The sequence below is a fragment of the Panulirus ornatus genome, chromosome 24 (genome assembly GCF_036320965.1).
Source record: "Panulirus ornatus isolate Po-2019 chromosome 24, ASM3632096v1, whole genome shotgun sequence".
NCBI lineage: Eukaryota > Metazoa > Arthropoda > Malacostraca > Decapoda > Palinuridae > Panulirus > Panulirus ornatus.
Genome location: NC_092247.1, coordinates 6015247 through 6035325, shown reverse-complemented (window position 1 = coordinate 6035325; position 20079 = coordinate 6015247). Strand labels below are relative to the sequence as shown.

Here is a 20079-nt window from a genome sequence, read left to right as displayed (position 1 = left end):
AAACAAGGGACCACATATTACTTATCCTGCACCAGAATATATTTTATATGATGCTTGACAAAATGCGAATGTAATCTGTCAGGGTTGAATATACCTTTATGGTGTAAAATCCCCACCACTTTCATGGTATTGCAAACATCCCCAGAGACTATGTGTGTCATACCCCTGGCATCAGGGACACCAGGGAAGATCAAGATCCGCTTTATCAAGTAATGAAAATCGTCTCCTTGTGCTTTCGCCGACGGCTCTTTACAAGTGGAGACAATGGTAGATGTGCTACTGGTTTTGATGTCTAAAAGTACTGTGCACGAATCACTTAAATGTGTCACTGACTAAATTGTTATAACACGCTGAATGTTGAGTGGCCTGTATATATTACACCAAGTTTCGTAGACAAGGCTTCGTTTTCTGTGATCTAACCTAGCACCAAAATCTTTTAAAGAACCATCACAGGAATATTTATTATGCTTTGTCGCTGTCTCCCGCGTTAGTAAGATAGCACAAGGAAACAGACGAAAGGATGGCCCAGCCAACCTCACACACACACGCACATGTATATATATATATATATATATATATATATATATATATATATATATATATATATATATATATATATGTATATATATGTATATATATATATATATATATATATATATATATATATATATATATATATATATATATATATATATATATATAAGCATTGTATTTTAGCAAATCGGAAGAAATCTAGTAGAGGTTAAGGGCAGGGGTGGATTCTTGCACAGGCTGGCTTTCTCATAGACAGAGGAGCTAATCACTCTTGTGATAATCCTCACGTTGAACTAGATCCAATTCTTCCCTTTTTTTTTTCTACTTTTAAGACTATATTTTGTTGAAAAATCGTATATAGAAAACGGAGACACCTTTGCCACTAACGAAAGAAAAAGTACTATCGTAAAAACTTACAACTATCGTAAAATCTTATGATCTCTTTAGATCTGGAAACGACGACATTTACAAGAGTGAGTTTTACTATGTTATCGGCTGGGAGGAGGAAAAATCCTGGATGTTTCTAGATTAAGAGTACCAGCCTGCCAGTACCTTTTTGTGACTGTAATCAACCCCGATCACATACATTCTGAACATTATAAAGTACATGGATTCTTGCGCGTAGCAAGGGCTATTGAGCAAAATATGACAGAAAATGTTATCCTCATTCATTATGTGGCGTATTTAAACTATGATTTCAGACCAAGAAACATGGGATAACTTAGATTGTACTCTTGTTTTATGTGCTTGAAACTTGTGAAGGCATTCTGCCTGTTCATCTTAACTCTGCATCTTAATGTTTGTACTGTAGAATGCGAGAAATTCGACAGTATTACGATAGGGTGATAAGAAACCACAATGTTATGTGAATTGTGTCCAAGAATTTGTTTTCAAATTTAGATTTGTTAGTTATACAATCGTATTCCATGGGGTTCCTCTAGGTTCAGGGCTGCTTTCCATGCGGGAGCAGGATCAGGTGGGCTTCTTTGAGGCGGGAGGTGTTTTGGCTTCCTGTATGGATAACCTCTCTCCCGAGGTGTTACTCTTGCAGGCGGAGTTCAGGAACATCCAGATTTAAGTCAAAACAGTGTGTCTGTTCAGTGTCCATGGGGGTCGCCAGGCATATTTCTTGGGGTTGTGAAGCCATGGAGACGTTTCCACGACTGTTTCAAAGGGGTCCAGTGCGTCCCTGCTGCCGAATGTAGCGCAGCCTTTTCGCTGCAGGAGACCGTGAATGTGGTCCACGTCCGGGGGTCACACACACACACATATATATATATATATATATATATATATATATATATATATATATATATATATATATATACATTGGAAAGGATCACAATTTTGCGCGTGATCAAGATATATATATATATATATGTGTGTGTGTGTTAGAGAGGTAGAGGTTAATAACATTCATCTACTACAACCTTCTTTCTGTAAGTTATGACAGTTTTATCAAAACTGAATATTTGCTGCTTTTTCGGATATAAATATTTGCAAAATGTTCCCTCCGATAAATCAGTATAACGAATACAAATGATCTATAAATGTTCAGGGTATAAAAAGAAAATGTACAATCAGGCCAGAAGTAACACTGAAATTTTTTATTTTCGCTTACTTTATTTCACGACTTTTTTATTGTAATTTTTTTCTTCTGGACTTTGATCCTGAAGTCTGGTCAAAGACCAGGCCATTTTGTTAAGGAATCATATCGTTGTGAACAAGGGTCGTACTCACGTACTCAAGGAACAGGAAAACAAAACTGTTATCCCTGTATAAAAGTCGGTCGTATGATAAATGTGAGACAACGGGGTAGATTTGGCCAACCTGCAGCACCCACGGTGGAAGGGAAATACACAAACTTGTTTTTACCTTTTTTTATGGTATCGCTTTCGTGAGGGACCCGGGCCATCCAGTACTTTCAAATATAAAAGCCTTGTAACATTTTGTCAATAAACTGACGGTCGGAATAGGGCTGAGGACTCGGAAACGTTGTTGTAAACACCATAAAATTCAGAATCCAGTTCCAAATGTTAGTCAGATTTTATGTTTGATTTGTTGGGAAATTGTTAAAACTGCATTCATCATAAGAATCCTCATGGCGGCTATGATTGAGCGTCACCCTTCGCGATTTGAGAAAAGATTTTTTTCTCACGATTCCGAAACGATGGATGCCTCCCTTGAATGAAAATATTCATTTCATCTACTTCCTCTCGGTGTTTTGACCTGGCTTCCATCTTTTCGTCGGGAGAAACCGTTTGCTGTTGTCCAGAGAGAGAGAGAGGGGGGGAAGTTGAACATAATCTTCAGTCAGGTCAGGTCCCACACGGAAGCAAACCTCGGCAGCATTCGTGCACGCCACCCAGGTCCGCAGTCATCCACTGCGGGTGTGTTGTCTTGGGTTATTAATTACGAAATTTGTTTAATAACGACCACTGAATGCCCGGCTGATTAGGAAGACTAATGACTGTCCATTATTCAATATATTTACTTTCAGTCAACTTTGTGTTTACTTAATTAGGAACTGTTTATTGCTTTTAACTAGAAAGTATTTTATTATTATTATTATTATTATTATTATTATTATTATTTTTATTATTATCATTATTATTATTAGTCAACTTTGCCAGTGTTGACAATGTACAACTGGGCTGCTGGCATGATTACAAACTCAAACTCACGTGCATGTTTCTTGCATGCCCTTATCATTTTGTGATTCTATGACATAAATTTGAGCAATATTTTTAGAGGGATTCATAATTCTTCAGTCCCTTGCGGGAGCGTGACGTCAAGGGTGACACCCACAAGTAAACTTATTTTTTCCTATTACTTTTTTTCCTTGTAAAATCTTCGCCCAACCAGACACCATCTTCGTTGCTAACATTGACTGAATTATGTCCATGATTAGAACATGGATATTCCAGAAGGAACGTAGTAAAGTAAAGTTCGAACCGAGGAATACCGAAGGCAGCCTCTGGCAACTGTTTCCAAGTTCTGCAGATAGAGATGCCAGATGCTGATTAATGAGAATACTTATGGGAAATATGTCGGACGTTTCCAGCGCTCAGGCAGACGACAGGCGGCTTGTGAGTGTGTTATTATACAGTGATGCCACCTTGGTGGAAAAAAGACCGCTAAGTCTAGCAGATTTCACTACCCTTAGCAGATTTCTTAACCGTACTGCAGACCGGATTTTTCACCAATAATTGTTGTATTTCACAAGAAGACATAAATACGCCTCCTACCAACATGAACTGGGCTGGGTTCATAACTAACACTGTCTCCCTATAATAGCTTGGTTATCTTAGGAGTTAAAGCCACATACGAAGTGATCACGCTGAAAGATCAGTCTCAGTTGAATCGGATATGGAACAGGTCTTAGCGACTTGAGAATAAAGTAGATACGAGGCAGTGTTTGGTTGTCCGTTATAACGAATTTCTCCATGAGCGTCGAAGGTATATGTGGTGCGGAATAAAAATGTTTTTTACTCCGTTCCTTAATCGCTGGTCATGGGAGAGATGGAGGGGTCAGTGCCTGGATAGCGCCAGTGCCAGGGATGGGATCAGTGACTGGGATAGTGACAGTGCCAGGGATGGGGTCTGTGTCTGGAGTGACAGTGCCGGGGATGGGTGGTCAATGCGTGGAGAGTGACGGTGCCAGGGATGGGGTCAGTGCCAGGAGAACACCCCCACCCCCGAGCTGTGCCATTAATGGCACCCCGAGAACACACACCTCGACCCATGCCAGTAATGGCACCCCAACAACACACCTCGACCTGTGCCAGTAATGGCGCCCTGAGAACACACTCCCGATTTATGCCAGTAATGGTACCCGAGAACTGGCTGTCATTGACAAGAGCCCGGGCCGGGTGTGGACCTGGCTAGAATCTTGACACACACACACACACACACACACACACACACACACACACACACACACACACACACACACACACACACATGGAATAGTCGACAGGATTATACACTGGTTTCAGACAGACTTGGTGGACAGCTTGATACGTTGAGATGTCACTTCTACATAGTTGACGGGATGGTACACTATTGACAGACGGATACAGCTGACGGGAGGATACACTATTGACAGACGGATACAGCTGACGGGAGGATACACTATTAACAGACGGATACAGCTGACGGGAGGATACACTATTGACAGACGGATACAGCTGACATGATGTTTCATTAGTCAGACGGTCACATGACAGGAGGTTACACTGTATCCAGACACATCTGACAGCACGGTACGGTTAGCTGTCACTTCTACACAACTGACAGCGCGATGCTGTCACTCTGAACCCCGCAGACAGAACGATGAACAGTCAGCCGTCGCTCCGAGACGGCTGACGGAACGGACCGGGGGGGGGGGGGGGGTGTAGCTGACGAGACGATACACCTTGTGCCAGACGGACGGCAGATGACGGGTCACTAATCCATTGCAGGCCGGGTCAGGCCGGGCAGGAGTGTGGCCGGCGACTGCCGAGGAGGAAGACGACCCGCGTCCGGCCACCTCCACCAGCGACTAAGCGTCACTTTTCACCACCAGCCTGTAGGGGGAAGGTCGCCCCACAGCTCTCCTCCTCCCCTTCCTCCTCCTCCTCCTCCTCCTCCTCTTTCCCCAGCCTGCTGGGGGGGAAGCCTTCCCCATCCCCCCAAGCGTGAGCAGCCGCCTCACTGGAGCTTAGGGATGCGAACGGAGATGCCAGCTGCTGCTCCGGTATATTACCCGGGAGCCACGGCCGGAGGGTACAACACGCAGTGTGAGTGTGGGAGAGTAATGAGGTGCGTGGCCTGCTGGTGATGTGAGTGTGTTGGTGGTGGTGGAGGAAACGTTACTATGGCGACCAGTCTCTCCTGGTTACACACCCCACCCTCCCTCCAACCCCCAACACCCACCTCAATCCTGGTTTTCCCTTCGCTTACATCTCTCTATCTCGTCCCTTGTTCCTCCCTTGCCCGCTCTCTTTCTCTCTCTCTCCCTCTCTCGCTCGCTCTCTGTTTAAGTTCCTCTCCTCATGCAGCCTTGATGTCTGTCTGACTTCTGTCTCCCTCCTGCTTTCTCTCTTGCGCTATATATATATATATATATATATATATATATATATATATATATATATATATATATATATATATATACATATCGATAGCTAGATATGTTGATCACACGTCTATGATGATAGTTATGAAGGTGAAATCGCAATTCAGTGTGAGTTCATATAGATTTATTGAACATAATATTTCTATTCATGTTTCACGGAGACAATCCGCCTCATCGGGTGACAATAATTCATAAAGTTTTCACATCCCAACACGGCCACAACAACAACAACCCCTCGCCTCTGCCATTGTAGACGACGCACTGTGTTGTTGTGGCCGTGTTGGGATGTGAAAACTTTATGAATTATTGTCCCCCGATGAGGCGGATTGTCTCCGTGAAACATGAATAGAAAAAACTACGTTTAATAAGAATATACGAACTCCCGCTGAATTGCGATTTCACCTTCATAACTATCATCATAGGCTACTGTGATCAACATATCTAGCTATCGATATATATATATATATATATATATATATATAGTTTCCTTCGTACTTATTCGACGTTTCCCACCTTAGCAAGGTAGCGCCTGAAGCGGACGAAGAAAATACCTCATTATCACATCCACTCACAACCCGTCATATCTTAATGCTCCAAAACCATAGCCCCTACCCACAACAAGGCCCCACAGACCTTCCTGTGGTTTTCCCCGGCTTCCTCACTTGTTTCATATATATATATATATATATATATATATATATATATATATATATATATATATATATATCTCGTCTGTAACTCATTATCTTGAAAGTCGTGGACTGCACCTCAAGTGTTGCTATGGTCCGGCCCTGCATCTATTATCTTCACCCACTGTATGTTACCCCTCTGTCGCTAGGAAGATCCCTTCAGAGCAGCGCGCCCCTCACACAGTGCGTCGTCATCTGAGAAATGATAATGCCCCACCCAACTAATGTCGGTCCAGGAAATCTCCATGTTACGCAGTCCTCGGGGTATGTATTGGATACAATGAACTGCAACTCTTATGCCATTTTTAATAGGAAAGAAGCTGCTGGGAACTGCCTCCTTGGTACATGATTCAAGATAGAAGTTGGCTGTTGCGCCTCGGGAACACGAAGATGTGTTTGACGAGTTAGTTGGATGGGTACATATGTATGTGGTCAGGGGATCGTATGTCACACGGAGGTATAAAGGAGACTAATTGTCCATACGCAGGGGAACTCAGACATACACACACACACAGTAACATGGTTCCCTTTTTTTTTTTATGCTCCGAGGCTGCGCTTCTCGCGGAAGCAGCGTAAGATGGGGATGCTTGTGGCGCGGGCTGATTCTCAGTAACCCTATACCCCTTTTTTTCCCCACCCGTCTGTTGGCGACGATGCTGTCTCGTCGAAGGTGACCTTTCACTTTCAAGTGCTACCACGTGCAGATGGAATATAGGAATTTCTCTCTCTCTCTCTCTCTCTCTCTCTCTCTCTCTCTCTCTCTCTCTCTCTCTCTCTCTCTCTCTCTCTCTCTCTCACACACACACACACACACACACACACACTCACACACAGTTTACTTCCTGTCCATAACTTCCGACAGTCTGGTCTGTTCTGCCTTGACATGTATAAACTCCTGTGAATAAGACTAGTTCCTGGTCAGCTAATAAGCCGCAAGGGACCATAACTTTGGCGTAATTTATGACGAAGGTTAACCAGGCGATGTCCGAAACCTTCGATGGGATGGGGATTGTTTCGACAAGCAAAGATAACAAGATGTTTTAAACCTGACTTGACCTGGCATGTTCGTTTATCACACCATATTTGATTTAACCACTGGAACACATCCATACGACCAGCGAGCACGACGGTGTGACGTTCGGGCTCGAGAGCACGACCCTTGAGCGCGGCGGTACGACCAGCGAGCACAACCGACAGCGACTCTTGGGTGTGATGGCTTGGTCCTCGACCTGACCTTTCGTCATACACTTGGGTCGTACTGATGCTAACTGTCGCTGAGCGTAAGGGTCGTACGTAATGATACTGTCATCGTACCCAAGGGTCGTAAATGCCTTGTTCGTCAGTGAGCGCAAGAGTGCTTGGCCGTAAATGAATGTAACATCACCCAGTCAACGCTGGGAACGAACGTATTGCCCAAGTCAGTCAAAGCCATTTTCCGCGTGAGAGAGGGAGCATTAAGAATAGACGAGAGAGCCTCATAGGGAAATATGTATATATATATATATATATATATATATATATATATATATATATATATATATATATACACCAGCAAATAAGCAACGTGAAGAATCAAACCATTCATTATAAGCGAACGAATGGTAACAGAATCGGGGAGCGGCAATATATTAGCCAAAGAGCGCTAGGCTACGCTAGTATCGTCTCGCCGTCGTCAGTGTTCACCATACGTACCTAAGATTTTGAATCTCAGGCTTCACTTCACTGCATTTGTCTAGCAATGTCGCTCCCATCTGCCTCCTCTCACATCCTTCACTTTTTTTTTCGGCTCAATATTCTCGTGGCCGTCAAAAAGTCACTCATGCGAATCACCCATTCAGAATTGAATGGATCGCCCAGGCAATTCCTGAGTCTCTTCTAGCATCTCTTCCGATCATTTAATCCCTTGATCGCGGCAATTCGACCCTCGGGTTTGATAGTTCTAGGGTCGTTCTCAAGAGGTTAACGATATTCACTTTTACTCAACCGGAATATATATAAGAATTCGGCGAACATGCATGTCACGCGGGAAGGTATCATTTTCCCTGCAAGCAAGAGAAGGAGGGTGGAAGCATCCTAAGTATTCATATGCAACGGAAAAGCATCTTCCTCTTACCTTCCTCCAAAAAGGATAATGATTTTAAGAAACTGGATGACGCCATTCACGTATATTGATAAAAAATACCAGAAAAATATAACTTTTGCGTGTAAAGCGATTTGTCCTGCAGGAGTCAAAAAGTGCTTTAGTACACTAGGGTGTGTTCACATTAATATGATTGGTCAATTCAGGTTACATTTGATTCGAAGGTCTGACAGTGAGACAGGCCCCGTGCATGAGGCGGTGCAAACTGGTGCATCATAGCCCAGGAGAGCGAAGGGAGGCGCACAACTACCATATTTGTCCATTGTTATCAAGGTCAGACAGGCTTGGAGACGTTTTGGGTACGAGTTCTGGACGCTTAGGTGATGCTGGCCGACCTTGACTGTATTCTTTATATAAACATCTTTTTTATTATGTACATCGTTGGTCATACGCCCGCCTTTCGAGCTATGAGTTCCTGCGTAGCAACTACGTACCTCGCCAGCCAGCTGTTGCTCAGTGGGAAAGAGAAGAGGTTGTATCAATTTTCTTCTCCAGAGTTTTCGAGGGAGTTCGTAGATGATTCAGTTAATGATAGAGAGGGAGAGACACCGTCCTTATATGTCGTGAGATATGTATGGTCTCGGAATTATCTTGACTATGTGAAGGACGTGTTCACGTTTTTGCAGTTGGGGGCTACAAATTCATATGGACTGCCTTAATTACCCCTAGCAGTCGGTAAACCTAAAGCCACAGTAACTAACTAACCAGCTGAGAGGTAGAGCGAGTCTACCGGTCAAGCCAGGAAAAACCCATGAATTATTCCCCAGCAAGTCTTTTCGTTTGCTTTGAAAGATTGGTGATATTAACTCACACTGGGGTTTGTATTAACCTCGTACTGTTTGTTCGGTCTTAACCCAGTGCATAGGAACCTCACCCACTTCTGTGAATAATTCTCCTGCAGGTCTTTTCGTCCGCTTTGAAAGATTAGTGCTATTAACTCACACTGGAGTTTGAATTAACCTCATACTGTTTGTTCTGTATTAACCCAGTGCATAGGAACCTCACCCACTTCTATAACTTATTTGAGATATATTGGTCTACCTCCTGATTTAAGTTATGTTGTAGTTTCTTAAAACGTTGAGGCCAAGCCATAGCATGTGGGCTGGTGTAGAAATTGTTTCCTTTCTTATTATTATGAATTAGATTCCTGTGCTAGTCTTCATAATCAGTGAACGTATGAATTCCAAAGGTTTGATATACAGTTAATATGTCACTGTTTGAATGTTTCTAATTGGAGGTGAATGGGCGTAATCGAATTTATGCTCTGGGGCGTTGTTGTACTCTGGTTAGCATTATTTGATCTTAATTGAGACATTCATTTCTGAGTGGGAAATGTTTTATGTCATTGATGTAGACTGTCATTTAAATAATAACGCGTGGAACATAACCAAGCAAGGAGTGCGCGCCAGCCTAACCTAATATTATTATTTGTCGTTTCTGATCCCTTAAGTATTTCCAGTATCACCATTTTGTTTCCTTCTTTTGACGTTTCAGTATATACCACAAATGCATCATTTAGTTAAACGCCCTTATTAAATAAGCTTTTGAGGGATTGGGAATAATTCTGAATTAAGAAAATGTAGAATTTATGTTCTTATCGTTTCATAATACGGACACGGATGCTCTATAAAGTGTCAAAAGAAAACTCGGAAGTGTTTACTACAACCAAATACGTCAGAATCTGAGTAGTTTTTGTTCCTCTCCTCCAAAAAAGGGAGTATATGGTCATGGTTGATCCTAAATTTCATCAACTTACATGACTCGCTTGTTTAGAGAGAGAAAAAAAAAGATGGGAGGTACTTAAGATTCTGGTCATTCGAATCCAAGGAGTATGGGTGCTTGTTTGTGCGAGGGCTGGCATGTACCCAGGCGATGGTCGTTATCGTCTGAAGCGTCATTTCCTAATGGACGAAACTGGATATCTCTGTGAGCTGTTTGTTTTGTGAGTTGCAGGTGATAACGGAGGGTTGAGGAAGATTTTCAAAATCTTAATATAATGCCATAACCTTGCTATGATAAGGAACAGTAACGTTTTAAGATACTTTTAGATGTCTTTATTCAAACGTACATCATCCTTATCTTACCCAGTTAGTTGCCAAACAAGGCCACACCCTATTACATATACACACCTGGAGGAGAAACAGTTGCGCATTTTTATCGTGAAAACACTCGTGGCAACAGGCCTGACAAGTTTCCAGATATGGCAGCATTCAGGAGCAAGTAACCCCGCACAAACAAGTCGCTGCGGTCCTTGGTCACTTGACAGTCAGCTGAAGGTTGTGGTAAAGGTAACGTCGTGTGGCGTTGTCTGCTCCGAGACATGGCAGTGTGCGTAAGACTCTCGATATAAGATCGTATATTGAAGAAGGGCGCGTCTGCGGCGTTGACCCGGGCACCCAACCACCAGAGAGAGTGAGAGTGTTTACCAGTTGTCGTCGAGCGGGGAGGGTATATGAGCTGTCGCTAGTGGTTCAAGATGGTGATGATGGTGGGGTTGTTGCTGCGCTCCGGCCTCACTTACCCCGGCCAGCACTGCTCTCCTCCACCCAGCCTTCTCTCCCACAGGTGAGTTAGCACGTAGCTCGGCCGCCGTTTAAAACGTGAATAGACCATTGTGGTTTGATCCCGCGCGATCATCGCCTTGCCTTCTGCACCGCACACGTACACATATATCAAGGACTTGTCCCTTTCTCTTGCACTTGCCCTTTCTTTAAGCGCAACTTTTGTTTATGTATTTTGCTTTGTTAGCTAGAGTTATGAACGCCATTAAAGTGTGTGTGTGCACGCCCCAACCACGCAATACCCGGCAAGCCGCTGCGTCATATGATTACGGTGTGGCGGGCGGCAATTCAATGATGGGCCTTTTTGATAACTGTCACTTTCCTTACACTTCGTGGCTTTGGAACTGCACCGTCTCATGTCTTTCTCCGTAACTATGACCTGGCACTTTTATGAAACAGGATTTTCACTTCCTTCAGAATATATATTGTTCCTTTTTTTTTTTGGAAAATTGAAAAAAAAAAACGAGAGGGGAGGATTTCCAGCCCCCGACTCCCTCCCCTTTTAGTCGCCTTCTACGACACGCAGGGAATACGTCGGAAGTATTCTTTCTCCCCGATCCCCAGGGATATATATATATATATATATATATATATATATATATATATATATATATATATATATATATATATAACGTACGTCATGAAAAAATCTATCCAGTTTTACTGAAAATCTTTTAAAAGCCACCGTAACGAAAACTTTTCTTGCGATTCTTCGAACTTAATCCCAGTTTGATACTTTTGCGATTCATTTTCTTATTCACTACCTCGGCGATTTTTGAGATACCAAAAATGTATTACAATGGTTTGTAGAGATGTGTTCTACTGACTGACGTTCAACAAGGAGTTGCATGTCTTTGTCAGATGACTTTTCCATCTCGGTGAACAACATTCTGTTATATATAAAAAAAAAAAATCGTAACGGTGAGCCTGCGGATAATCGTATGCGTAAAATATTGGGAGGATTTTTTTTGTGATTTTTTTTTTGAGACGTATATCACTTCACTCGGGACTGTCAATAATGCCATTATGAAATAATGATGTTTCCAAAAGACAGCTTTTGAAACACAACTGTCGCTCTGAGTGGCTCGTTGTTCAGTTGTTCTTTGGGCTTTAAGTCTGTTGACTGATTGCCAGGGTCCTTAAAAAAGGTTTTAAACACCTTCAGATGTTCCAGAAAATTCCAAGACCATGTATGTTAATGTTAACCTGTTTAGCCCACACCGGGAGTTGCAGTAGTTTTAGAGGATAAAGACTGGCTTCCATGTGTTTGCCTTATCCCAACCTCCCTCTTAACGTTTGTACGTACGTATGTTGTTGAGTCTTATGACTATGAACACCGAAATATCATTTACCTGTATCTGTTCCCTACGTTAAACATATAAAAGGACAAAAACTTGTTTTTATTTTCGCACAGCTTATTGTTTTTCGTTAGTTCGCTGTGCTTATTTTTAGACTGCTCTAAAACAGTATAATGGACATGAAAATAAATACAAAAGCAAGCGAATTCTGATTATGATAAACGCAGCCAATAAAGTTAACGAAAAATTGAAACCTTTTTTTTATACATGTTCGTTGTTTCCCGCGTTAGCGAGGTAGCGCCAGGAACAAGCGAAAGGGTCCTAATTTGCTCACATGTGAGCAGAGGCACCGACATATTCAGCAAATATGGTATAAATATTTGGGCTGGCAGCTGGAGACCGAGGAGGCAGGCGAAAGTCGATAGTGCTGGCAGCCGGATGACTCCGAAACTTGTCACGCCGAACACATTCCGAGGGAACGGTCATTACGTTGTGGTATCCGTCAATGCTCTTTAAGGGCCCCGTCACACCACCCCCTGGCACTTCCGTCAGGTGACGGGGCCCACGCGCGCCACAACCGCAAAAACAGGAAATGAATTGGAGAGATTTTGTCGCCCGTGATGTGTACCTCTTGTTGACGTTTTTGTCTACCCGTCGACATAATGTCTTCCGGATGCCTCTGACGTATTGCTGTGGCGTCATTTTTTTCGTCTCTTTCCTCTTTCTGGTGGTGTTTTTGGGCGGTACAACTCTTTTCTCTTGACGTAAGTTAGTATTTGATATATTGCTGTTATTTTTTTTTCTCTTTCCTCTTTCTGGTGGTGTTTTTAGGGGGCGGTACAACTCTCTTCTCTTGAGGTAAGTTAGTACTTGATATGTATCTGTTATTCCTGTCCTACGATATACTATGTTTTTTTACCACTGCTTGTTGGTATAATGTGGGCACTCGTTGCTATTAGTCTCTCATTTGAGGTTTACCCACCATTACATATTGATTTGAAAGTCTTGGAAGTAATCCCCGAGTCACCTACTTATTTTGACCTGACTTCGTTGTGCACTTTACGCCACCTCATTTAGAAAACTGTCTGCCTCTTGCCACAACCTGTTATTATGTTATCCATCCTTTTTTCTGCCAGTTTTTTCAATGTTTTGTCTCTCCTCAGTGTCTTGTCTACCTGTTAGTATCGTGACTACCTGTCCCAAAAGCATTACTTCACATGTTACTCATGTAGTTTATCTACTTCATCTGTTGCCCCTTTCACTCATCATTTATCTGTTTAACGTGTTGGATTACTCGCTCCCCAGCATCCCTTTCTGAAAGTGTTCTCGTGTTGCCTCAGGACCCTTTTCCAGAAGCTCCAGGAAGTGGAAAAAGATGTAAGTAAAAATTACTTCAGATAAAACCGTTTATTCTTGCCGTTAATAGTCAATTTTCCTGTGTTAGTGTCATCGTTAGCATGGTTGATTTTTTAACCACTGGTCCGGGTTCGATCCCCTGCGCAGGCCGACGTCGCGCGGCTCACCCAGCTGTTCATCCTTCCTCCGGCTGCTTGATATGTGGGTACGAACTTAGGTTAGGGTGAAGCACCACAGCTGCGATAGGCCTAGCCTGACTATAATCATGTACTAATTTGTTCGCTCAAATATGATTCTTGCAACAGTGGTAACAATAGAACAAGAATCGTCTTTCCCATCAGATTTCGTTGGCCGACTTCCTGGGTATTTTTTTTCATTTTTTTTTTTATTTTTTTTTTTGAAAATGGAGACATCATAAAGGCCGTTGTAACCCCTAAAGATCGCTAACTCGAATCTTTAGTTTAGGTTAAGTCGAGCGTTGGCTGTTAGCTCTGGGTTTTCCATTTATTCCTATTGAGATCATAATGAACCCTGAATTTTCCTGTCGAGGACAAAAGGATCTGCTTTTTCCTTTGCGACTTTTATTGTTTGTTTTTTCGTTCATTTTCAAGCAGCTACCACAAATGCTGACGTTTCTCGACCAGGGCAGCAACTATTCGTATGGAGGCGAGATCGATAAATTCATCCGTGAAGTGTCGTAAAGTTGATGATTATTATTATCTTTAAGCAATGTGCGTGTGTGCTGTACAGCTTATTAAGGCCGAACCAGTGGCAGAATTGAAAGGGTTATTTTAACGTGAATCATGCATGAGTTTTGCTTTACGTCATGATATCATGCACTGGAGAGCGATTTGTCACCAGCACTATACGCTGGTAAGTAACTCTCGTATATTCCCTTTACAACCATTAGGTTAGATAAGGTCGAGGCTTTTCTGTTTCTGCTTACTGTAATTTTTTTTCATTCGTTCGAGCGATGGGAACATAGTGGTCCTGACTTCAGAAATGTGACTGAACCAATCGGACAGTTGCTGGCATTGACGTCATTCACTAATGTTTTCACTGAAGCAGTTTGAACGGTGATGGCAGGCAAGTGTAGCCTTGCACTGGGGGGAATCGATTACTGGAACCGTTTCTTCTCTAACGTCATTTAGGCTACCCAGCGAAGCTCTTGACTATCTCCCCGTCTCAACGTTTTCTCTTAAGTAGGATTTCTACTGTCCTTGTCACATTTGACCTATAACTTAGCATACAGACACTGGGGAAGGTGTGGGGTTGGGTTGGGGGGAGGGGGGGAGGGGAATCCTCAGGATATACAATAGTACGTATTGTTATTTTTTGTTTATGTCACATCGGCTATCTATTGTATGATCAATTTAAGGCCATCCGTGACGTTGTACACGATACCTTGGTCACTGTCGTCCCCTATAGTGAAGGAGAATTGATGCTGAGTTACCCTAAAGATCTTGATTTTGTCTTGAATCATGGATCTTACCTATATGCAATGACACCTGGTATGTTTGGCGAGCGGTATGTCATTTTACCGACTCAAAAATATTGGGGGTTAGGGAGAAATATGACCAGAGTATACCACTGGGTAACCTGGACTGAACTGTTGTAGTTAAGTTTACATATGACCATAATTTTTTTTTCTAATGGATTTAATAAGATATGCAAATATAATGTAAACAGACTGTCTGCAGAGAAATTACATTCTCTCTACACATTAAACGTAAAATGGCATACATGAGCAAACAAGAGGCACATCATGAGCTGCATATCATCATAAACATGACACTCATAACAGCAAATTGTAAACAGCAAATATAATGGTGGAAAAAGAGTTAGAGATACGAGAGTCATGCAGGGCATAAAACGACCAAGATGCGGGCTGCTTACCTGGGTAGTTTTTGATGGCCGGAAGGTAAAGGCGGGTGGGTAGCAAGAGTCAGGGAACTAGGTAACTACTAGCTCAACTACTAGCCAGACGCACTTGCTTCAGCACTTTAGTCTAACGCGTCAACTGGCAGCCGGAGAGTCCCTCTGTAACGAAATACCTTCTTAGGGGCCTATCAGGGAGATGACACTCCTGGCTTGTGTCCCACCGCTGGTCGCTCCGTGTATAGTTCCAGGTGAGGCTGGTTGATGATGCCCGCCAAACCCACCCGCTAATGACGTATTTATTATTCAATGGTTGTTGTCATGAACCTGGGTAGGTCTTAGTTAGGCTCGAGTGTCGTGGCTTTTTCATCCCAACCTCACGAGAAACGATTGAGGTGTCGGCATTAGGACACAGCCGACATTCTATGGCAGTATCCTGTCTCCATAAGGTGGGTATATGAGCGGACTCTGTGATCCAGTCAGTTCTTGCAGAACTCAAACTGAACATACTGTAGGTTAGATGAACGTCAAAGGTTAACTGGTCAAGTTTGATTAGTTGTGTACAATGAACTTGGAATTATTGAACAGTACATTAATTAGACGCAGATTTCATATAGTTACATGAATTATTTAAACGGAACAGAGCCTAAGAAAACTTAAGCTTCCTTTTTATTCCCCCAGTAACTTTTCCATGTCCATTTTAGACAGCATGCCCATCTTAGGATAAACAGGATGCCTGTTTTGAGTGTCGGTACACTCGTATTTGACCCCGGTAGCGACCAGCCACAAGACGACCTTCTCACTAACTGCTGATTCTGATGCCACACATTTCTTGACGTCCTCGTTAGATAGGAATACATTCACCAGACGTACTCGTATCTCGCCACAGTTTTGTAGACCGAGCGTTGCTGTAATCTTAAGATGCATTTGGTATGGGTCCCATTTTCAGTGACTTTTTCGCTGCCACTTAATGAAAAGTGGCTTGTATAGAAACCGTGCTGAGTGCATTCGCGTCTTGTTGAGAGGACATAGTAAAACGGAGGGCGTCCAGTGACACCCAAGTGCACTGACTGGTGAGGGAGTAGTACACCGACTGACTCAAGTAGGTTCACTCATGAAGGACTTATGGGTTATAAGGGAGCTGTGGTTAGGTTACAGTATTACTGTGCCTTAACATTAGGGAACATCGAGAATGTTAAACTGAGAGGGAGAAGATCAAACTGAACATGAGGGAGAGGGGGAGACTAACTACGAGGGAGAGGGGAGGGCAACACGAAAGGGAGAGACTCATGAGGGGGGAGACTAAACACAAGGGAGGAGAAGAAAACACAAGGAAGAGAGGAGAAGAATGAATGAATGCTACGAAGAAGACGGAGTAAATACGACATGAAAGGGGAGACTGAATGCGAGGGAGGGGACGACTGAACTCGAGGAAGAAGACTGAATACGAACTGAACGTGGGGAAAAGAATGACTGAACACGAGAATGGACACTATAGGAAAACGAGACTAGTCCGCAGCCACGGGTCGGAATATATGGTTTAGCTTCGCGATCTTCGACTTTGGTGCCGGACTGATCAACAATGTGGACACCATAAGGTATTAATTTCAACAAATTAATTTGATTATAGCAAACTGGTAATGTGAATGTTTTAGTGGAATAGCAACGAGCTTCCGTAATTGAAACTATGAAATTACATTATTTTTGCGTTTTCTGTGATAGAGAATTGAAAAATGTGAAACAGGCTCTCGAGTTTCAGTTATAGCATAAGTTATGGGAAGCTTTATACATATATATATATATATATATATATATATATATATATATATATATATATATATATATATATATATATATATATTGACCCTTGGCTCAGAATGGACTTGATACTTATGCCAGCAGAAAAATGAACCAGCGAGAGAGAGAGAGAGAGAGAGAGAGAGAGAGAGAGAGAGAGAGAGAGAGAGAGAGAGAGAGAGAGAGAGAGAGAGAAGGGGAAAGCCGAAAAATGAAATCCTGGATGAGGGGAAGAGCGACGACGTGGATGAGGGGAAGAACGTACACCAAGGGGACGAAGAGAATGAACGCGTGGACGAGGGGATGAATGAACAGGTGGATGAGGGGAGTCATGAAGACGTAGGAAAGGAAAATGAACCTGAAACAAACATGTTTACGGAAGAGAGAATGAACGTGTAGGAGGGAAAGACAACGTGTGGAAGAGAAGAAGGACTTCAGATAGCATAGGAAGAATGGATGGAAGAGGGAAGATTGAACACGGGGGAGCTGAAGAATGATAGGGGTGAACATACCCTGGAGGGAATGAACATGTTGTAACAACAATGAACACTTGGAGGAGGAAGAATGAACTCGGAAAAATGAAAACGGAAGGGGAAGAGTGAATATTGAGGGGAACATTGAACAAGGCAGAAAAATGAACACGTGTGGCGGATAGACTGAATAAGTGATGCAAACCTCGGATGGAAAGCAGTAAACACCGTGGCGGAAGAGTGAACACAGGAATGGAAGAATGAACATGTAGGCAGGGAGGAGTATTGAACCGGAATGACTACGTGTGAGGGACAGAATGAATATAGGGAGGGAATAGTGAGCACCTGGGGAGGAAGAACGAACACCCAGGTGGGGAGCTAAGAATCCGCGGGGGAGAAGATGAACACGTGGGAGGGGAAGAATGAACACGTGGGAGGGGAAGAATGAACACTGGGAGGGGAAGAATGAACACGTGGGAGGGGAAGAATGAACACTGGGAGGGGAAGAATGAACACGTGGGAGGGGAAGAATGAACACGTGGGAGGGGAAGAATGAACACGTGGGAGGGGAAGATTGAATATGTGGAAGAGGAAGAATGAATACGTAGGATAAAGTATAACACGTAGGGAATAAACACGGGAGGAAGTAAGAGAAAGACCATGTGAGAGTAAGAGAATGAATACATGTGAAAGATAGAAGGATTGAACACACGTAACAGCGGAGGAATTAATATTTGCAAGGAAGGGGAAAACTGTCCCCGTGGAAGGCTAGGAGAGAGAGAGAGAGAGACTCGGCACTTGGGGAAATACAAGAGTAAGGAATAAGTTGGAGAGAATGAACGAGTAGGAGTGAACACTTTAGTGAACAAGTGGGAGTATGGAGAAAAGAACAGATGTAAGGACAGAACGAACACATGGGAGAAAGAAAAAAAAACATTTGACATTATAACAGATAACTCAGAAGGGGGAGCCCTGGGCATAGAATGTCACAACAGAAGGGAGTTAGCGAGAGATGTACGTTGGTTCATGTTTCAAGAGTTTAGTGCCTTAAACTTCTTGTCGGGGTGGGCGTCACTTGAGCTTGACCTTACGAGCTTTGAGCACGACGGTTCAACCCGGAGGTATGATGGTCATCGCACCCTTGGGCCGTACCGTTATACTCAAGGGACGTACCGTCGTCCTCGAGCAGTTTATCAGGGGAGAGAAGGCAGAAGCCGAAATGTAAGTTTTCAAAGGAATATAGGGGTGAGGAGGAAGCCATCTTGCGACAATGTAACAAAGTGTGGTAAATGGAAAGAAGACGGTGTTTCAAGATGTGTTTTTTGTGTGGAGTAAGATTTCTCGGGAGAGCACCACTGTTCTTGGCTGTAGTTGTACTTCCCTAGTCATAGCATAGTGTGAAACAGACAAACGTAGTTTGAAAGCTTTTAAGAATCAAGAGTTCGCTGCTTTCAGATAAAATTTGAAGCAAAAGTACACACGATTAAGACGTTCTACCTGCTCTGTTTAAAGGTTCTGGATAGATATATGGACATTGCCACTCGTCACACTGATTTTAAGGCAAGTACTAGTACTGTTTTGAGGAGTCGACAGAGGACAGTGGACTGACAGGTGTTCGGTCACAGTAGGGACAGCTAGAGTACACAGACACACACACACACAAACACATACCCTTGTTGGGTAAACAGGAGCTCAGATGCGGAGGTTTTTTGCACTATCGTGGACGGAGGCGGACTAGTTCGCATGGATTACTGGATATCTAAGCTAAGCTAGCCTAACTTAAATCATCTTTTACAATCAAACTTAGCTTAAATCTCTATACCAACCAAGCTTAGCTTAATCACCTATACCAACCAGGCTTTAGCATCTAATTTAAACTAGGAAACCTAAATTTGATTAACGACAGACTCCAGCCTCCTTCCACGATGTTGCCAATATCCTCCAGCGAGCCAAGGCACTGAGCTGGCCAGGAGGAAGGAAACTCACGGTTTATTTATTCAGGTGACACAGGACAAGATGCACAGCCTGAGCATCAAGCTGACCGGGACGTAAAATTCTCTCAGCTTCGACATTCGTGTGTGACAAAGGTGCTGATCTGAATTTGGCAGACAGTTGAAACAGGGTAAGTACTAGGCAGGCATTGTAACGCCTGCTGGCGGAGTGTATCTCGCTCCTGTTCTTTGGAAGTCATGCCAAATGTGAACAGCTATTTGCTCAGGCTGCGAGAGATGGCTAAA

General features: G+C 43.0%; 2 protein-coding genes across 6 annotated transcripts in view; one reads left to right on the top strand and one right to left on the bottom strand.

Moving 5' to 3' along the window:
* Positions 1-20079, bottom strand: part of LOC139757037 (synaptic vesicle glycoprotein 2C-like) — a 73371-nt gene that overhangs the window by 43546 nt on the left and 9746 nt on the right. For 2 of the 4 annotated variants that reach the window (XM_071677043.1, XM_071677042.1), the window contains one exon: positions 15594-15737. The exons of the other annotated variants lie outside the window; for them this stretch is intronic. The gene's annotated coding sequence lies outside the window, so the exon portion shown is untranslated. The remainder of the gene's footprint in view (positions 1-15593; positions 15738-20079) is intronic. 4 annotated transcript variants of the gene reach the window in all.
* Positions 10689-20079, top strand: part of LOC139757038 (uncharacterized) — a 107250-nt gene continuing 97859 nt past the window's right edge. Inside the window, exon 1 of one of the 2 annotated variants that reach the window (XM_071677045.1) lies at positions 10689-11047. In XM_071677045.1, the coding sequence (XP_071533146.1) occupies positions 10959-11047 (89 nt within the window). In that variant the 5' untranslated portion in view covers positions 10689-10958. The remainder of the gene's footprint in view (positions 11048-20079) is intronic. The other variant, XM_071677046.1, reaches the window with a different exon arrangement.